This window comes from Lissotriton vulgaris, chromosome 7, assembly GCF_964263255.1.
Source record: "Lissotriton vulgaris chromosome 7, aLisVul1.2, whole genome shotgun sequence".
Classification (NCBI taxonomy): Eukaryota; Metazoa; Chordata; class Amphibia; order Caudata; family Salamandridae; genus Lissotriton; species Lissotriton vulgaris.
The window spans coordinates 1,202,722,032-1,202,740,677 of record NC_141695.1 but is presented as its reverse complement, the minus strand read 5'-3'; the positions used below and the strand labels follow the sequence as shown (position 1 = coordinate 1,202,740,677).

The window sequence follows — 18,646 nt, the reverse complement described above, 5'->3', positions numbered from 1 at the left end:
CTCTCCTACTTAGAAACTCTTTCCTACCCTGACGCTTTCTCAAGTATACCCCCCCACCCCTCCTCTCTCTGCTTTTCTCATCTTCTCCCTCCCCCATTAATCATCTCCTGTTCTGGCTCTCTCATCCCGTCTCTCTCGCTCCTCGCCCTCTGCCGCGCGCTCTCCTCCTCCTCTCACAGTCCCACTCCATTCCTCGGTGTGCTCCCACTCCGCAGCCACAACAAAGGACCAACATAAGATCCGAGAAACAAGGAACAAAGACGCAGCAGAGCGTGGCCCGGAGGGACAGACGGCTTCGGTTCCCAACACGACGTCAGTGACGCCTTCCTAGGTCGAACCCTCCCTCCTAGGACACGCCCACCAGCAGGTGCCTTATAAAGTGCTGTGTGTGCACGGCCCATTGCACACAGGCGCCCAGGAGCCGCAGCACCTGCAAAGAACACCTGTGACCTCTGGTGACCTCGAGGTTTGACCACTGAAGACAGCCCAAGATCGCAGGCTCCCCAGGGAACGGAGACTTCATGTACCCCTGAGGCTCAGCCGCTCTCACGAGACAACCAGCAACCCCACACCTGAACCCCTGGGAGCGACGACTCTGCGATCCCACGCCACAACCACGCAAGCCGAAGACGACCCGACACCCTGGGCTTTCAACAACATGGATGTGAAGTCTACGTGATACCTGTGGCTCAAAACCACTTTGATAACCTGCCAACCCAAAGCTCAGCCAGACAGTGTGGACACCCGACACTTCTGTTGCTTGCACAATGGCAGTCGATCACTTGCGCCATGGCAGTCGTAGATGATGCACATTCTTCGCGCTCAGACCCAGGGACAGAAGAACAGCCGAAGCTTCTGATGCTCAACCAGTCTGACTGAAGGCATCCAGGAAAGGGACCCTAGCTCTCAACCACCAAGGGTTGGAAGTTTGCAACTTTAAAAACATAAAGAGGCTGATGACATGGAGGGCCAACAGACGATCCATGGAACCATCTTCGTTGAGTGAGGTGAGCGCCTCTACGCTAGTCCAGTTTTTGCTGCCTAATGGTGTTCCCTTGGACTTGTTCTTGTCAAGTGAATGATCCTCCACTTGATCTCCTGTTAGTTCCCAGGGGAGATTCCTTGGACCTGCGTTTGTTTAGTGAATTTCCCTAGTTACTACATCACTCACTTGTTTGTTGCCATCTATTGAGGATTCCTTGAACTCACAGGCCTTTTCTGAGCCAACTCTTCAACCATATTCGTTCAGTGAGCAAACCCTTCAACAACTTGGTTCTTAGCATTCACTGGAGATTCTGTAGACCTGACCCGTTCAAGAACACACTCCGGCGACCTCATTGGTAAATTTGACTCCTCTCCTGGGTAAGACGCCACAAGATGCCGTCTGCTGGGCTCGAGATTATGGGCATCTCCCTAAGTATGGTGGGCTGGCTGTGCACCGTTATTGCGTGTGCCTTGCCCATGTGGAAGGTGACGGCCTTCATTGGTAACAGCATTGTGGTGGCTCAGATCATCTGGGAGGGCCTGTGGATGAACTGCATTGTGCAGAGCACCGGCCAGATGCAGTGCAAGATCTACGACTCCATGCTGGCCTTGCCCCAGGACCTGCAGGCCGCCCGAGCCCTGACTGTCATCTCCATCCTAATGGCGGTGCTAGGCCTCTTCGTCAGCATCGTTGGCGCCAAGTGCACGAACTGCGTGGACGATGCGGGTGCCAAGGCTCGCATCATGGTGGTGGCCGGTGTCCTCTTCATTCTGTCGGGGCTGCTCTGCCTCATACCCGTCTGCTGGTCGGCCAATTTTATCATCCGGGACTTCTACAACCCACTGGTGGCCGAGCCCCTGAAGCGGGAGTTGGGGTCCTCCCTCTACATCGGCTGGGGGGGCAGTGCCTTGCTCCTGCTCGGTGGAGCCCTGCTCTGCTGCTCCTGCCCCCCACAAGACGACCGCTACCAGCAGCGAGTGGGGTACTCCGCGCCCTCTGCCCGCTCCACGGCTCCACCAGGTGGCCTCGACAAACGGGACTACGTCTAACCAGGTGGGGTGTGAGAAAGGAGCCCACAGAAGCATACTGAGGAGAGCAGCTTGAGGTCCTCACATTTCAAAATGGAGGCAACAAACTCCGAACACAATGTATTTTGGGAGGCGTCTTGCCCTCAGAGGCCTGATGAAGGTTGCGCGATGGGTTAACAGACAAAAACGTGAATTTCAAAAGTAAAACAATGTTGCGAATTTTTATCTGCAGAAGAGGTGCACAGAAAGAGAACCGGAAATGTTTTTCAAGCCTCGACACTGTATCCTGACTGAGAGAAGAGGACAATTTTTCTCTGCGCCACGCTCGCCTCTCCCTCCGGCTAGCGGTAACGGGAACCCCCCAGGATATCGTTTTCCGTTTTCCGTACCTGGGTATTCCAGACACCGGCTCGGGTGGATTCGGTTTCAGGTGTGGGGGTGGATGAAGGGGAAGGGAAGGCGGAACCTGTTCTGCTCACACAGGTGCAATTGTTGTTTGTCTGGAAGGAGGAGGGCGGATGAGGGTACTCCCCACCACCTGTCACTCAAGGGACTCGTTCTGTGAAAGAGGGCGGGAGCTGTGTACAAAATTGCAGAGGGTTTACGGAGATGTCTTTTGTGTGTGTGTGTGTGGGGGGGGGGGGCACTGAAAAAACAGAGGCATTAAAGGTGGTTCTGAAAGGCTTCACAGAGAATACTTGAAAGGAGACAATCTCACAAATGAACAGATACTTAAAGAAGTGAGAGGTCGAGATGGATTGCACTGTATGTAATGGATACTGGTACTTAAAGTTTAATCCTCTGAGAATCCACATCCTACGGGGTGAGGGTGGGAGGAAAGTGGTGTGTTTAAGAACATTTCAATTTACATTAATTTGTCTGAAATTACATTTCTGACCTTACTAAAATGTGTTTAAAGCTGGAATTATTGTTCTCTTGTATGTTGTGTTTGTTTATTCATTTTTAATAGAGCAAAACATATGAAAAAAATTACATTTCGGAAGGGACAGTGTTTTATTTGGCGGTGTCCTCAGGTATTAAATTCAGCAACGTAATTCACCGGGATATCCGAAAACCTCCATTGATTGAATTCTGATTTGGCTTTTAAGTAATAGTTGATACTTCTACCCTTCACCTACGAAGGTTGAAAGGCGGAGTCTGCACTTTAAGAGTGGCATCATCAAAAAGCAAGGTGCATAGAGATCTCTACAGCAGGTCGATTAACCCGTTAATCTACCTTGGTGGTGTGCGAATCAGCGGCCATAGGGTTACACTGACACCTCTGCAACGGGTGCATTAACCACCCCAAGGCGCCACTCTGCTTTGGTTGAATGTGATACATGTAGATTTTTTCTCCAGGCACTAAAGCCCACTGGCTTAACTCGGGCGCCTGGGTGCCCTCACAGGTGACAAGTTGTGCTCTACAAATCGACTGATTGATGTAAATCGTGTGACTCTAAATACTAAAGAGGTCGCTGCAGTAGGTTAGTTAACCCACTGAACTATCTCACGGAAAACAGCAAGGAAAAGACTTGAGGGCCATTGGAGCGGAATCCCTAATGATTCATTTGCTCTGCTCCTCATAATAGTGCCCTGTTTGAGTAACTGGGAGCCCGGCAAGTAGGTAAGGAAATAGGGCTCCGTCAAGTTAATTCGTACATTTATTGATTTTGTTAGATATGTTTGATCTGTGCAGGTGTCTCAACTTGTGTACGCTTGTTTTGCTACACATAGGATGATTAAGCTATAGATTTGCAAGTTGCATATAACATGTAGCACAGTTTTAGCTGGGACGTGCCAGAGAAATGGAAAGACCACATAGTATCTAACTCATTTACTTTTTAGTCAATTTGATCTTCCATTTTGTGTGTATCTTTGTCACAGTATACACTTCAGTGAGTATTGGTGAGGTGATGACGCAGTGCTCAAGGGATTAGCATGAAAATTACAGCGGAACTTGGCGGGGCAGACACACATTATGTTGAAATGTTGTGGCTGTCAAAGTCGTCTCTAGCCACAAGCCAGAACTGATATGGCCAGGTGTTGCCAAGTCGCCCTCCCTTAATCAAACAAGCCACTCTTATACTTCAAACCCTTGGGACCCCCTGTAGGCCAGTCAGATCCACCGCCCTCTTATGTATGTGTGTTCTTATATAGCGCTCGACTTACCCTTGGGCATCTCGGCGCTTGCATTGGGAACCCGTCCTGGTTTTTCCCTGTGAGATAGCCCGTACTGGGCATCCCCAAGGTGAAAGCCAGGCATCCCGCCACGGGGGGCCGTAGTGGAGATTAAGCAAGCTATTGCCCAGAGTTGCAGAGTGTGAACCCGTGATTCGAGTAGGCACCGAAGTGAGAATTATCAAGTCCGTGGACACTTGGGCTCAGACCCTGCCGCGTCGGGAATTGAAATCTGGTCCCGGGTCTGACCTCTGCTTCAGGGTATGCCTGCTCTAACCAGTGAGCCACACTTCTCTTACCCCAAGGCAACAATGTAGACAACACACCAGCTTAGATTAACCCGTAAACAGCTGCCGTCGGCCAACGGTCGTCGGTGCACTACCTTGGTAGTGCTGCGCACGTCCGTTGGCCGACGCTGCCCCACCCGTTTTTCGAATGTTCAGCACTGGAGCTGAACGTTCGACGCAGCCAATGGGTTAAGGGTCATAAACCCCAGCCTTATTTTATTTCACAACAATAAACAAAACATTGATCTCAATGTTTACACCATTTATACAATACGCAGAAATTCAGGTCCTTTACATTGGTATATACAGTGTGTCATTTGACTATCCTTAACATGTTTCTAATACATAGCCATTACTATCATAAGCTAAGTGATCAGCAACATTATCTTTCTGAGTATCCTTGTTTGAGCCTACGGCAAGGTCAATGACTGGTCCAATATCAAAATCAAGTTAGGTCCCACCCTCCTACCGGAGTGCCCTTGCGCAGGTAAAAAACATCCACAGCTGAATACATTTAAAACTTATGCCTAAACAGGGCACCCTCCTTGTCACGTCTGGATTTGACAACCAAAGCTTTTTGTCATTTTGTGTGTGTGTCCCGCCATCTCTTCAGAAACATTTGTAGAACCTTTGGGGAATTGTATACATGGCACAAATATTCAAAAATAATATTATGTGAGCCAGATTAAAATAGATAGATAAAATACTATGCATTTATTCAAATTCTGTGATGCATCCCTCCCTCAATGGTTTGATATTTTAATTGCAACTTGCTTACTTAAATGTTAAGTATCCTAAAAGTGGCAAAACATGTGTTCATGTGTTTAGACACATACAGATCAATATATTTAAAGAAATAATTTGTTTCATAATTAACCCAAGCTGAACCACATTTCCCATCTTACCTTGTTTTTAATACACCTCAGCAAGAACTCTTGACAAACAGTAGCATTGCTTTCTGACTGGGAAGATAGCTCTGTAGGTTGATGACATGTTTCTCAGGTGAGTGTGTAATCTGCAAGCCGCACGTTCAAATCCATATAAACAAGTCTGACAAGTTAGTCTGCCTCCTACAGAGGCCCTCGTGAAACTTACAAGCAACACGTTCTAATGCCCAAGGAGGTCGACTCAGCCTTTCAGTCTTCTGATGTTGGTAACACATCAGGAGAAAGAGGAATTGAAGTTGATAGTGCTTTGAGACTTTCACACTCAGTGAAACGAGAGAAGTGATCTCTTGGAGTCCCAGTCCTTAAATAACCTCATTCTCAGTTACAATTTGTACTATAAACGGTTTCACTGTGATGGTTTTGATATTTATGGCTTTTTATTAACTGTTCCTGTACTGCAGATTCTATAAAGTGAAGAGTTATGTCATAATATTAAAATGTGTTACATTCCACAGAGGTTTGTTTTTATTTCTGTATGCGCAGTGAGTTGTCTTTACAGCAATTGCATCGGTCACTGTGCGGCCTCATCACCAAATATTAGTGTATTTGAATTTTGCAGTGACATCACCGTTTAATGTTAGGTTACCTCTTTAATTGCACCACATATTAAAGGAGTGAAATCACAGGCTGACGTATACTGTTATTTATGTTTAGGGCTCCTCGTTTTATGGTATTATTTGTTGTTGACATTTCTGTCTGTATTTATCCATATTTATTTTTTGCTCACTTTATCTGTATCTATATACATATTTATATTAGGTTTTGGAAAAAAATTAAGCTGAAATGTGTATATTTCTACATTTATTTAACCAGTTAATTTGCATTTGTGCCTGAACGCCTAATAGGTTTCAATGATATAAACACACTCAGATGATAAAATATGCACTTATAGGAAAACATGCTCATTTTAGTATTAAACTGTTGTTTAGGCTCGTTACTAAAATTCCTTTATTTTTTAAACACCCTTGCCTGTCAATCTGCGCAGCTATTGGCCTGACAGTTATGAATGACAGCATTTAGAATCGCTCAAAACAGCCAATTTTCCATTTTTATCTGCATTTTAAAATAAATGCAGGCAGGAAAGTAAATGGTATTCTGCCTGTATTTATCTGTAAAAATCAGTAAAAACGGAAAGCAGGGAGAATTATTTATGTTTTGTTATTTCCTTTATTTCAAATATAAAGTACACATCTACTACAGGGCATGGAGATACTAAAACAGTTATTTATTTTATTTAGTTCTTGTTATAGCACATCAAGACCCTGAACAAAGGATGACAAAGTGCTTTGAAACATAGGACAGTGACACATAGTAGAGGTGGAAATAAGGCAATGTACAGTGCCACAGCAATTGACGGAATAGCAGTCTAGGTGAGAGTAAAAACTAGAGAGAAGATAACACCAAAAACACAAACAAACTAGCATTGGCAAAGCAAATACATCTTGCTTCTTAGTTTTGCCTGTGTAAACTGATTGGCTCTGCCAGCGCTTTTTCCCTGAACCTGTTTAGCACTGACAGAAAGAAAACATTTAATTGCCAATGAACTGCAACAGCAAAAAAAAGCTCAATGATGTAGACGTGCATGTATGCTCAATGATGCGACTGTGGGCCATGCATAATGAGGCAAACGTGCTTATGTGTCAACATTCATGCTTCCTAACGCAGGTACCACTTTTTTAATTTACTGCTCCAAGTTAGTGGATGCACTATGTGGAGCAATTAATTAAAAATACAAATAAATGTCCACATAGCACATTTGCAGAAAAGAGCGGCATAGTAGCAAATTGCAACTGCTGGCTAGCCTAAAAAGTTAAAAAAATAAAAATTAAAAACATGGGACAGGCAGAGGTGGAAGATTGACAGAGGAGTAGGGGATGGGGGGTAGGGTAAATGCCACCAATGAGCAGCGGGAGAGAAAAGGACATGAAATTATTACAAAAAGCAGAGCATAAGGGGTTGGGGGAAGCAACATACAAGCTGAAGTGTATGTTATGTTATGTTATGTTATAGGTTGTTTTGTAGCGCGCTCTGCTACTGGGGAGTATCCTGGCGCGTTGCGGAGGTGACCAAACATAACACAGAGAGACAGCCTAGACCTGACAAACAAACAGATGGGTCTTAAGATCCTTTTTAAACTTGGATAGACACTGGGCGGTACGTAAATGAAGAGGGAGAGCATTCCAAGCCTTCGCAGTTACCACAGAAATAGATGCCTTCGCAGTTACCACAGAAATAGATTGGCCGCCCAATGTATGAGAGAGACACTGAACTGGCATGGAGAGCAACGGGGTGTGAAGGGGGAAGCACCACAGAGGAGATAAGGTGAGAGAACAAAAAAACACATGCGCTCCCAAAATTGCTAAAAGGAAAAAGTCGTTCTTTACATATAAGCTGTGTCAGGATACTAGTCATCCAATCAAAAGATTGTAAATAAGCTATGCTCTAGGGGAGACACAAAACAAGAAGAGGAAGGAAAAACATCAAATAAGAAGCAAGCAAATGAGACTGGCGAGTACGCCAACCAGAGGTAAGCAATAGGCAGTTCCAAAAAAGCTCATTATAAGAATTCATATTGTCCATAACAGATCTTTGGACAAAAGACAACTATTCCCATTGCGCGGTCCCCTATTCCCATTGCAACCACACTGGAATAGGTTTAGTGTACTGGAAGAGGTGGATTGACTCAGTTTAAGGGGAAATCCCCCTCCACAAGTTACTAATGAAATTCCTAGAAGGGCTGGGGTAATAGAGGAAAATGTTTCACTATCTACCGATAGGGAGGACTTAACTAGTGATTTTCCAGAGAGGTTGGGGACTAGCGGTAGCGGGAATGGGGAAGGAGAGGGCTCCGAAAATCTACAAGAAGGATGTCTAAAGTTGATCTCATGGAATATAGCCGGGTTAAAAAATAAGCTACTAACTCCAGAGTGGGCCGCCTTTATGGCAACACATGATATATGCCTTATGCAAGAGACCTGGGCACTGGAAGAGAGCACCAGCTCAACTTTCGCAACATTTGACATCTTGGCAGTGTCTACAGGTAGAGGCCGTCCATCGGGCGGGTTATCAATTTAGATAGGTACCCACCTGGGTATCCAGGCGACCCAAATACAAACAAGCTCCTTGGATATACAGTGCGTCTTATTAAAACCCGCAAGCAAACCCAAAGTAGCAATAATAAATATTTATTCTAGGCCATCCAGGAATGGGCAAGAATCAGAAACAATTAAAGCCCTGAATTCCTTTATCCAGGGGTTAGACCCCTCTATGTCAATAATACTTGGGGGAGACTTTAATTGTCAATTCGAGCCACTGGGTAGCCTGGAGCTGGGTGAGCAAGACGAAGTTGACGCACTTTGGCATATTCCAGAGCCCAATATTACTCCGGTCAGGGCATGGACTCCTTTAGCTCTTCAAATAAAATCCTTCTCCCTTGAAACATCCTTGCGGGCGTGCAATGGGAGATTGGATCCTGATTGCCCAGCCATAGCCACGTTCAACCGAGTAGGTCAAACATCCATCATTGACTACCTTATGGTGGATGCTAACAATTGGGACAAGCCAAAGGAATTTAGGGTCGTACAAAGACATGATAGCGACCATAATGCCCTGGTTTTAACTCTTAAGCCAGGGTCCTTTGGTTTAACTAATCCTGAACCCAAACCCGCGGCGATGATGCCTCCACTCATGTTGGCTAATAATAGAAGGAGGGTTAAATGGCCTCACCTAGCAGATTCACCATCCCGGCTAGCAAAATTTTACCAACTTGCAATCCCACTTATAACCCAGATGGGTGACACACCCTGCAGGTATCAGGCAGTGGAGACACATAGGCAGCTAGTTACGGCATTGGGGGACATGTTCTACCCTGTAAGTGGAACTAAAAGGCGTGTCCCGAAATCTCACCCCTGATTTGATGATGCATGCAATAAACTAAAAAAGGAGCTACTTGCGGCAATCAAATCTAATGACAGAGTGAATATTAGGGCAACCAGACTGCTGTATAAAAAGGAGCTCACTAGGGGTAAGAGGGAGTGGGAAGAAGCCAGGTGGGAAGAACTGAGAGGTGCCCTCCTGGCAAAAGATGCCAAATTATTCTGGGCAATAGTTAACTCTGGTGTAAAAGAGGGAGGGGAGGCTCTCCTACCAAACATTGCTCCATCAGTTTGGGAGGCGCACTTTGCTGCGCTTTGCACTAGCCCTGAGACCGACACTAGTGAACATTTAAATGGGGCAGAGATATTGGTGCCAGATGATGCCCTCCGGATGCCCCGAGCCCCAGACCTCCCGCACGAGTATCGACTGCGGGGGGCCTCGGACTTGGGCTATCCGATAGGTCAGTGGGATGCCAGGGCGAGGGTGGGCCCTGGAGACATTGAGAGTATCTCAGTTAAAGAGGTGGAATTGGCGATCATCAGGCAGCTACCTAACAAAGCCCCAGGCCTTGACAGATTACCTGGAGATCTTTTCCGCTCCCAGCCAAAAATCTGGGCGCCGTACTTGGCTGTTTTATTTATTGCGGTCCTTTGGGGAGCTAAGTTACCGGACACCTGGGCAGGGGCCAAGATTGTCCCAATTTTTAAGAAGGGCTGCCCTTTAGTGCCATCAAATTATCGGCCGATTAGTCTCTTGGATACTTTGCAGAAGCTAATGGGCCGAGTCCTCCTGGATAGACTGCTGGGGTGGATGGAGGAGCATAAAGTATTGACTACCCTTCAGGCCGGCTTTAGAGCTGGAATCTCGACCCTGGACCACATTTTTAGGTCCTTTTTTGGAAGACAGCAGGAGTAGAGGGTGGCAGCCTCTACCTTGTCTTCGTAGACCTGCGGGCCGCTTTCGACCTTGTCCCCAGGGAGAGTTTATGGAGGGTCCTGAAAGAACTAGACCTCCCGCCCTATCTACTAGACGTCCTGAAGCGTTTCCATGCAGGGAACTACGCCCAGGTGAGATGCGGGAAGAACGGGGAATTATCAGCTCGCTTCCCCGTGACCAGAGGCGTACGCCAGGGCTGCGCCCTGGCTCCCACGCTCTTTAGTCTTTATATAAATGGCCTGGTGGGTGAACTGGACAATGTCAGGGACAGTGATGCTCCATGGTTGGCCACTGGTCGGATGGCTGCTCTTATGTTCGCAGACGACACCTTGTTGTTGTCTCGAACATCATCAGGTATCCAGAGGGTTTTGGACGATTTTCTATCATTCTGCGCTTTATGGGGATTGGAAATAAATTTAGCAAAGACGAAGTTTATGATCTTTCATCCCCCAAAGCGCACTCGCCCTAACCCTGTATTAAATGGTGTCCCGCTGGAAAGGGTGTGAACCTTTGTATACCTGGGCGTCACCCTGACTGAAGATTTCAGTTGGGGCCCACAGGTATCCAAATCTGCTCTGAGGTTGTCGCAGATCATAGGGGGCATTGGCAAGTTCCAGAGAACAACCCTGTTTAAGCCAGTTGCCCCAGCCCTTGAGATTTATGGGGCACAAGCTAGACCAGCTGTGATGTACGGTGCAGAACTCTGGGGCCAATAGAGTACACCAAACCTTCTTAAGGTGGAGCAGGCTTTTATGAGGAATTTGGTAGGCCTCCCCCTGAGCACCCCGCTAACACCCCTGAGACTAGATCTAGGTTTAGAGTCCATCTCAGAACTGCTAGCTGCTCGACCTCTCCTGTATTGGAGAAGGCTTTGGACAGTACCTGAGCTCGAGGATTATAGAGCTGAATTCACTGCAGTTTGGGGGCAGTTGAAGAACAAGAATATTCCCTGGTTAGCCCATATTAAAGCCCTTGTACATCAAATTGGTATGCCCCAATTATGGGAGACCCCGGAGGTGAGCTGCCCAGAAGTGAAGAGAATAGAGCTCTTGGCCTCCTTGAGATATTACAACCTAAGTCTGCTGCATAGCTCGACAACTTTGGGCAGATTGTCCACAGAATTTTTGCAGGTTAAACTCGTGTCCAAGAGGGAGGAGTTTTTGGACTTAATACAGCCTCCCCTTGCAAGAAAACTCTATACACAATTAAGATATGGTTGTCTACCTATTGGGGCATTTACTTGTAAATGGGATGGACGAGAGGAGAGAATTTGCCCAGTCTGCAACAATATTAAAGAGGATATCGTTCACGTTTTATTCTTCTGCCCAGCTTATAGTATAATACGGAGATGCTGGTTGGCACCGTTATCCAGAAGTCTTGGTTAAGGCAATGTGCACAAGCTGCTAGAATTTTAAGATATGACACCTCCCCTTTTATTGTGTTTGCGGTCTCCCGGTTTTTATATGGTGTGTGGCGCAGAAGGCTCACTCTAATGAATTGCGATAAATTGTGATTAATTGTGATGTTTGTTACCTTTCTTTTGATAACTTACTGTTTTATTACTTTTTAACCATGTATTCTTAATTATTTATGTATTTTATCTTGTGTATGTACATATTCTATCTGTGCATTTATGGTCTATGACCGCAATAAAGTTCTCAAAACAAAACTAAAGATATCCATGGGCAAGTCCTACAAAGGCAACTTTCATAGTTCTAAATACGACAGGATATTTCAGTTTGCTCCGATTCATCAGGAGAAATACGTTCCTGCAATCTGCATACGACTGGCCCATGCAAACACCGTCTGAAACCTAGCGGAAGAGTGGCTTGTGATACAAACAGTGAGAAGCAACGACATAAAAGCCAGGCTAGGCCATTTCTGCGCTCTCATATCTGTTTGAGAGTACCATCCTTTCCAGGATTTTTCTGTGCATTCTAGGCCTTGTAGTCCTACATTTACAATGGGATTAACAGGGATACAAGCCCCAGAATGCAAAGAAAAAGCCCGAATTAAACAAGTTACTCACACATGGACCCGGAAAAGCAGAGAGTTCTACGGACAAGGCCAGCAGCCACTTGACCTTAAGGCGGGGAACAGGTGGTCAAACATTGGAGTTTGAGCTGAGTAGCTGGGCTATGAGACCACAAAGGCATTTATGACCTGTACTTGGAATGGAAGTAATAGGTAATGGAGCCATCCCCAGAGTGGAATCCATTGATATTTACAGTTCTTTGTTACTGCAGTCATCTGAAGTTTTATAAGCAGCTCATCCCTAAGTTATATTCCTGTGTCGGGGGTGGGGGGAGCATGGCCGGTTTAAAATGCGAAAACTTGAATCCGTGTCCAGAACCTGGCTGAACATTCCAGAATCTTCTAGCCTGGGTCCTGGAATGATGATGTAATGTTATGACTCACTCTGCAGGCAGAGTCCTCAGAACTAGTGGGGTGGAATAATTAGCATTGGCAATGTGCAATGGTATCCTACTGGGTGACTTGGCAGGAAGTGGTGTGACAGGAAGTGACGTCACTGTACTCTCATATCCCTCCCTATGGTATTTTGCTGCTATAAATACTTTACTGAGCGTGTGTGTTTTAATTGTAATTGTAATACTTTTAATCGCGCATTTGCACAACCCAGGCTCGCACCTGTGAGATCGTCCTTTCCGGTCCCGCCATTCAGTGTGAGGAAAACGAGCTGGGCGAGCAGTCTAGTGCTCCGCCCCGCCCCGCCTGCATAAAATGAATCCCTGGCCCAGGAAGCGCAGCGGACGAGCGCAGCGGGCGCGCCGCCGACGTGCCGTAGGCGCCCCAAAGGCAAGCCTGTCTGCGCTTGTCCGCGCCGAGCCCTCGCCCAGAGCCAGAACCCCTGTCCGGCTAATTAAAAACTCTACATCAAGGCTTGTCTACAACCGCGACACCTTATTGATGATTGGCCGTAACATTGACACAAAATATTGCCCTACTAGAGCCATGGAGGATGTCCTCCCGCTCTTCCCCCATCAATGTTCTAACTGTAAGCAGACCCTCCCCGAGATACTCTGGCTATCTTTGCCTATCCTAAAGGTTCCACACGATACTATAGCGACAAATGAACTGCCCACCTTGAAATGCATGCTACTCAATGCCAGATCTTTGGTAAAACACAGCACTGAACTGGCGGAGCTTATCCTTGACTCCAAGGTCATGATCGCCTTCATAACTGAGTCCTGGACAGACGCTGCATCAGGCCCAGACATTGTCATCGCTACTCCCCCAAACTATGTCTGTCTTACACGGAACAGAGAAAAGAAGAAAGGTGGTGGTCTGGCCATTATTTATCATAAATCCCTTAGAGGGATAGTACAGCCAGACGTAACTGACCTAGACAAAGCGCTCATTTTCAAATTTATCCTCTCTGATCATCAGACTCTTAGAGGCTGCTTCCTCTACAGGCCCCCTGGGGCCAAAGCACCTTTTCTCTCAGCCTTGAGTAGCCTGTTAGAAGAAGCTATTTGTGCCAGCTCCTTCACACTACTTGGAGATTTAAATTTTCATCTGGAGAATTGTAGGGACCCGGACACTCAAGATCTCCTAGAACTGCTACAGGGAGTAGAACTGAAACAACTAGTCCGAGGTCCGACTCATAAAGCAGGGCATACCCTTGATGGCATCTTTTCCAATATTCCTAACCTAGAGGTTACGTCAGTTCAACCGATCTCCTGGTCGGATCATGCTGCTGTTCAATTTAACATAAGCCTTACCCCCCCCCCCCTAGATTAAACAAAGCTAAATCTGCCCCTAAAATATTGAGGAAATGGAAAAACATAGAAGGCAAGACTTTAGAGGATCTTCTGAAAGCCTCTATAAAGCCCCATAAAAAAGACATAGAGGAAGCAGCCACAGACTACACGAGCTGGCTGGAGGCTGCCTGTATGCAACTTGCCCCCCCAACTATTATGCATTCCACTCGGACAAGCCCCTCTGCTCCTTGGTTCTCTGAACAAGTCAGAGACCATAAAACCCGCTGCAAAATACTAGAAAGACTATGGCGAAAAAATTACAAGGTAGAGGACAAAAAACGGCTTAACGCAGAGTTGAGAGCCTACAAGGAGACAATTCGCATGGCTAAATGTGAGTTCTTTTCCAAACGGATCAAGGAAGCGAAAAACTCCCCTAAGGAATTATTCTACACAATCTCCTCCCTGGCAGCCCCCAAATCAGTAGAAATACCTCCTAGTCGCCAACTATGCGAAGATCTAGCCAAATTCTTCCTAAATAAAGTAGAGAAGATTTTCCATCCTTTGAACAATGAAAATAGGATTAATGCCTCAGACTCACTCACTCCAGATATGTATCAGGACCCCAATAGTAAATTGGACATATTAGAGAACTTCTCACCCATTAGCGAGGAAGAGGTATTCAAAGGACTTATGAGAATAAACTCAGGCTCCCCACATGACCCCTGCCCAGCCGCAATTGCCAAACTAGCTCCCTCCACCATCGCCTCGGGTCTTACCCCCCTGTTCAATAACATGCTGGACAGGGGAGAATTTCCCCTACGCGGGAAACAGGCCTCTATCCTACCCCTCCTAAAAAAAGTCAAGTTAGATCCCACAGATTTAAATAATTTTCGACCCATTGCCAGACTACCCCTCCCAGCCAAAATCATGGAGGGCATACTAAATAGACAGCTCAGTTCCTTCCTGAGATCAGGAGAGAGACTGGACTCTTCACAGCATGGATTCAGAGCTGTACACAGCACTGAATCGGCCTTGATCAAATCAGCTGAAGATATCAGAAGGGTGCTGGACATGGGGGGGTAGAGCCGCCCTGATCCTGCTGGACCTATCCGCGGCCTTCGATACGGTCCACCATAACATCTTGGTGGACCGTCTGAGGGCCAGTGGGATTCGGGGAAAGGCCCTTGACATCTTGCAGGCCTTTTTATCCGGCAGGACGCAGTTGGTGGCCTTTTGGGACTTCGAATCCGAGCCTTTTGTGCTCTCCTGCGGAGTCCCCCAGGGGTCTTCCCTGAGCCCGACTCTTTTTAATGCCTACGTCTTGACATTGGCACCAGTGATCAGATCCATCGGATTTAATCTCACATCCTACGCGGACGACACTCAGATTGTGGTGTCACTGCGTCAGGGAGAATTGGATAGCACAGCAGACAGGTTCAGATGCTGCATGCGGGAGGTGAGCAAATGGATGTCAGGAAACTGCCTGAAGCTTAATTCGGCTAAAACAGAGGTGCTACTGTTTGGTTCATGTGAGAACTTCTGGTCCCCTCGCTGGGGGCCAGGAGAAATGGGGGCTCCCCCTACTCCGGTCTCGAAGGTAAAAAATTTAGGGGTCCTGATGAATGACTCTCTCTCCTTCAGGCCACATATCAACGCACTGGCCTCGACCACCCATTATGCTCTCAAAACCATACGGAAAGTCCTGCCCTTTCTCCCAGTAGAACACAAGAAGACAGTAGTGACCAGTCTGGTGCTGTCCCGGCTGGATTATTGTAATGGTCTGCTGCTGAATGCTCAGCAGGGACTCTTGAACAAACTTCAAATCCTGCAGAATGCAGCAGCACGCCTGATTACAGGAACCCCCAAGTTCTCCTCAGTAGCCCGGGACCTTGTAAAATTACACTGGCTGCCTGTTAGGAAAAGAATCGCCTTTAAGTCACTCTGCGTGATTTTTAAGGCTCTGCACGGCCTAGGCCCCCAGTGTATGACCCCTCTTTTCCAATGGTACAAACCTGCCCGAGCTCTAAGATCTGCCGAACAGGGCCTGGCAGTAGTCCCCAGAGTAAGGAAAGCTTGTTGGGGAGGCAGAAGTCTCTCCCTGGGAGCCGCTAAGGCATGGAACTCGCTGCCTTCCAACCTTAGACAGATCCTGGCTTGCTCACATTCAGAAGGGCCCTTAAAACCTGGCTTTTCTCACACTAACTCTCTTTCCCACGCCTCCTAGTGATCATTCAGCGCCAGGACACCTCCGGGTAACAGTGCGCTTTAAAAATGCCCAAAAATAAAAAAAAATATGAAGGAATGGACTTATATAGCAAACGTAGATATATCGTTATTGCCATATAGACTATATGAATGTGTATACAATGTATCTATTCCTATCAAAATCACACGTGCATGTCTGTGAATGCAAAGAGCTGAACATTTTTCGGCACTACATCAACCTCCTTTAACTAATGATTGCAATGGGAGAGGCTGTGGCCTAACAGCTAGAACGGTCGACCTCAAAGGGACGCTCAACACCCTGTGCTTCTGGGCAAATCACTTAATCTCCCAGTACTTAACAAAAAATTAATGTGTCCCTGTGTAACGCAGCTGGTGCTCATTTAAATTGCTCTGATACCTTTGTGTCGAGTTCCTGCTAAATAAAATAAAAAAATGTCTGAAGTTACTCTTTATATTTTTCATTCAAGTTGATATCAAGGATGACATGAAATCAAAGGCAATTACTCGTGTTACGTTACAAATGTGACAATGTGCTATAAGTATTTTTATTTCTTATATGTTTTATCAGTCTTCTGAAGTCGCTTCTTCATTGCATGAACGCTTTACAAAAATGAAATTTAGGCACATAGAGCAACTCAAAAGAACAGTCTTTATTTCCAATACTTTTTGGAACTCAGTCATTTATTTTGCACATATAAAGTGGTTGTTCGGCTAAGACATGGTTAACATTTTTCAACATTTCTTACATAGTTGTACTTAAGAACTGCAATTTTCACAGAGAAAATAAAAACATGTTTTGTGTATTTTTTGTTTATAATTGTTTGATGTTCATGTGTTTGTTTTCTGTTTAAGATATTAACAGGTTTACGGTGGGCAGTTCCATCCTCAAACCCCCTCTTGTGCCATTCTCACGCCTGGGGAGAATGTTGCCTGGGGAAGTTATCACACCCAGATCTTGAGGCTACATTGCAAGTGATGTAATGGAACGGCCACTTCAGAGGGCCACAATCCAGCCGCGACCCATGCAGGTGAGAGCGGTGAGGCCGGGTGGGGGAGATTACGACATACGATGTCGAGGGAAAATTAAATAATTAATTTTCCCTTGTATTCGTATGACAAAATACCCCCCACCCCCACCCGGCCCCACCGCTCTTATCTACACTGTCCGCGGTTACCACAATCAACCTGACATCGTAAGTGTCAGTTTTTAAAATAAGGACTACCCCGAGGAACCCTGGACACTTTTCAGAGGACAATATCCCCTTTCTAAAATTTGTGTGAGGGAGGTGTGTGGGTAGCAATAAAAATAGCCATATGCTGCCTCAAAGTGCTGAGACTAGAAATGAAGAGCTAAGAAGAGAACACAAGGGAGAAAGAAACGTATTTACTGTATGTAGACACAGGATTGTAAGCTTTTAAAAAAAAAACATTTTGCTTACACCACAGCGTTGGTGAACTTAAAAAAAATATAAGTTGAAAAATGCTACAAAAATTGTGTTTTTTAAAATAAAATCTCCTTCACCAAAAATGCTCTTTACTTCAAAATCTCTAACTAGTTAAGATTTTTCAGGGAATGTTTCTTCCAAAAACTGTTCATCCACTGATGAAATTTTGTACTGATGATTAATGTTGTTACTTTGCAAAGTTTTTTATCAACACAGAACTTCATCCGCAAAATTATAATGTTGACTACTCTCCCTGTGAGAGCGCAAACCTGGCCAAGGAATAATTGTGTGAGGCTCATAAGATGAGGGAAGAAAGGAAAAGAGGGAACCTCATGTTAGGTCAGCTTACACGTACATTTTAAAATAAATCATCTCTAAACAGGGCCTGGAAGAGGAGACCTCGAGCACTGGAGATGAGGAGGAAAGAGCGACAGAGAGAAGAGTGGCTCAGGGGTTAGAGGCGGCAGACCCGGAAGCTGAGATCGGTCCTGGACCAGGGTTCAATTCCCCGCCTCAGCGGGTCTTGGGCTAAAAATTCCACGGACTCGATAATTCTCGCTCCGGTGCCTTCTCGACTCACGGGTTCCGACTCTGGGCAATAGCTTGCTTAATCTCCACAACGGCCCCTCGCGGCGGGATGCCTGACTTTCACTTTGTGGATACCCGCTGGGGCTATCACACAGGGGAATATCAGGACGGGTTCCCTAAGCAAGCGCCGGGACACCCACTGGGTAGCTGTGCGCTATATAAGCTCAACTACAACTACACAAGACAAATCAAACGAGCTCAAGAGGGAGGGGTGCTTATCAAAGGATAAAGTGAGTGGAAGGCCATGAAATAGATGAGGCTCCCTTCTAAAAAGTAGTAATAAGATGACAGTGGCTTTCTACTTCATTCTGTTGTGTCTGCTTTCCTAGGTGTCTAAGCGTCTCTAGACAGTGCCATGCTTTGCCTGTCTTTCTCTCTCTCTTTAATATATGCACAAAGAGTAATATGCTATTTATTACCATTCATTG

At 46.1% G+C, this 18,646-nt stretch overlaps 1 protein-coding gene across 1 annotated transcript; it reads left to right on the top strand.

The window, feature by feature from the left end:
• Positions 1-264: 264 nt before the first annotated feature.
• Positions 265-2,938, top strand: LOC147703179 (claudin-9-like). Its single transcript, XM_086931712.1, has one exon. The coding sequence runs from the start codon at positions 1,378-1,380 to the stop codon at positions 2,032-2,034; it is 657 nt and encodes a 218-aa protein (XP_086787838.1). The 5' UTR covers positions 265-1,377; the 3' UTR covers positions 2,035-2,938.
• Positions 2,939-18,646: the final 15,708 nt, after the last annotated feature.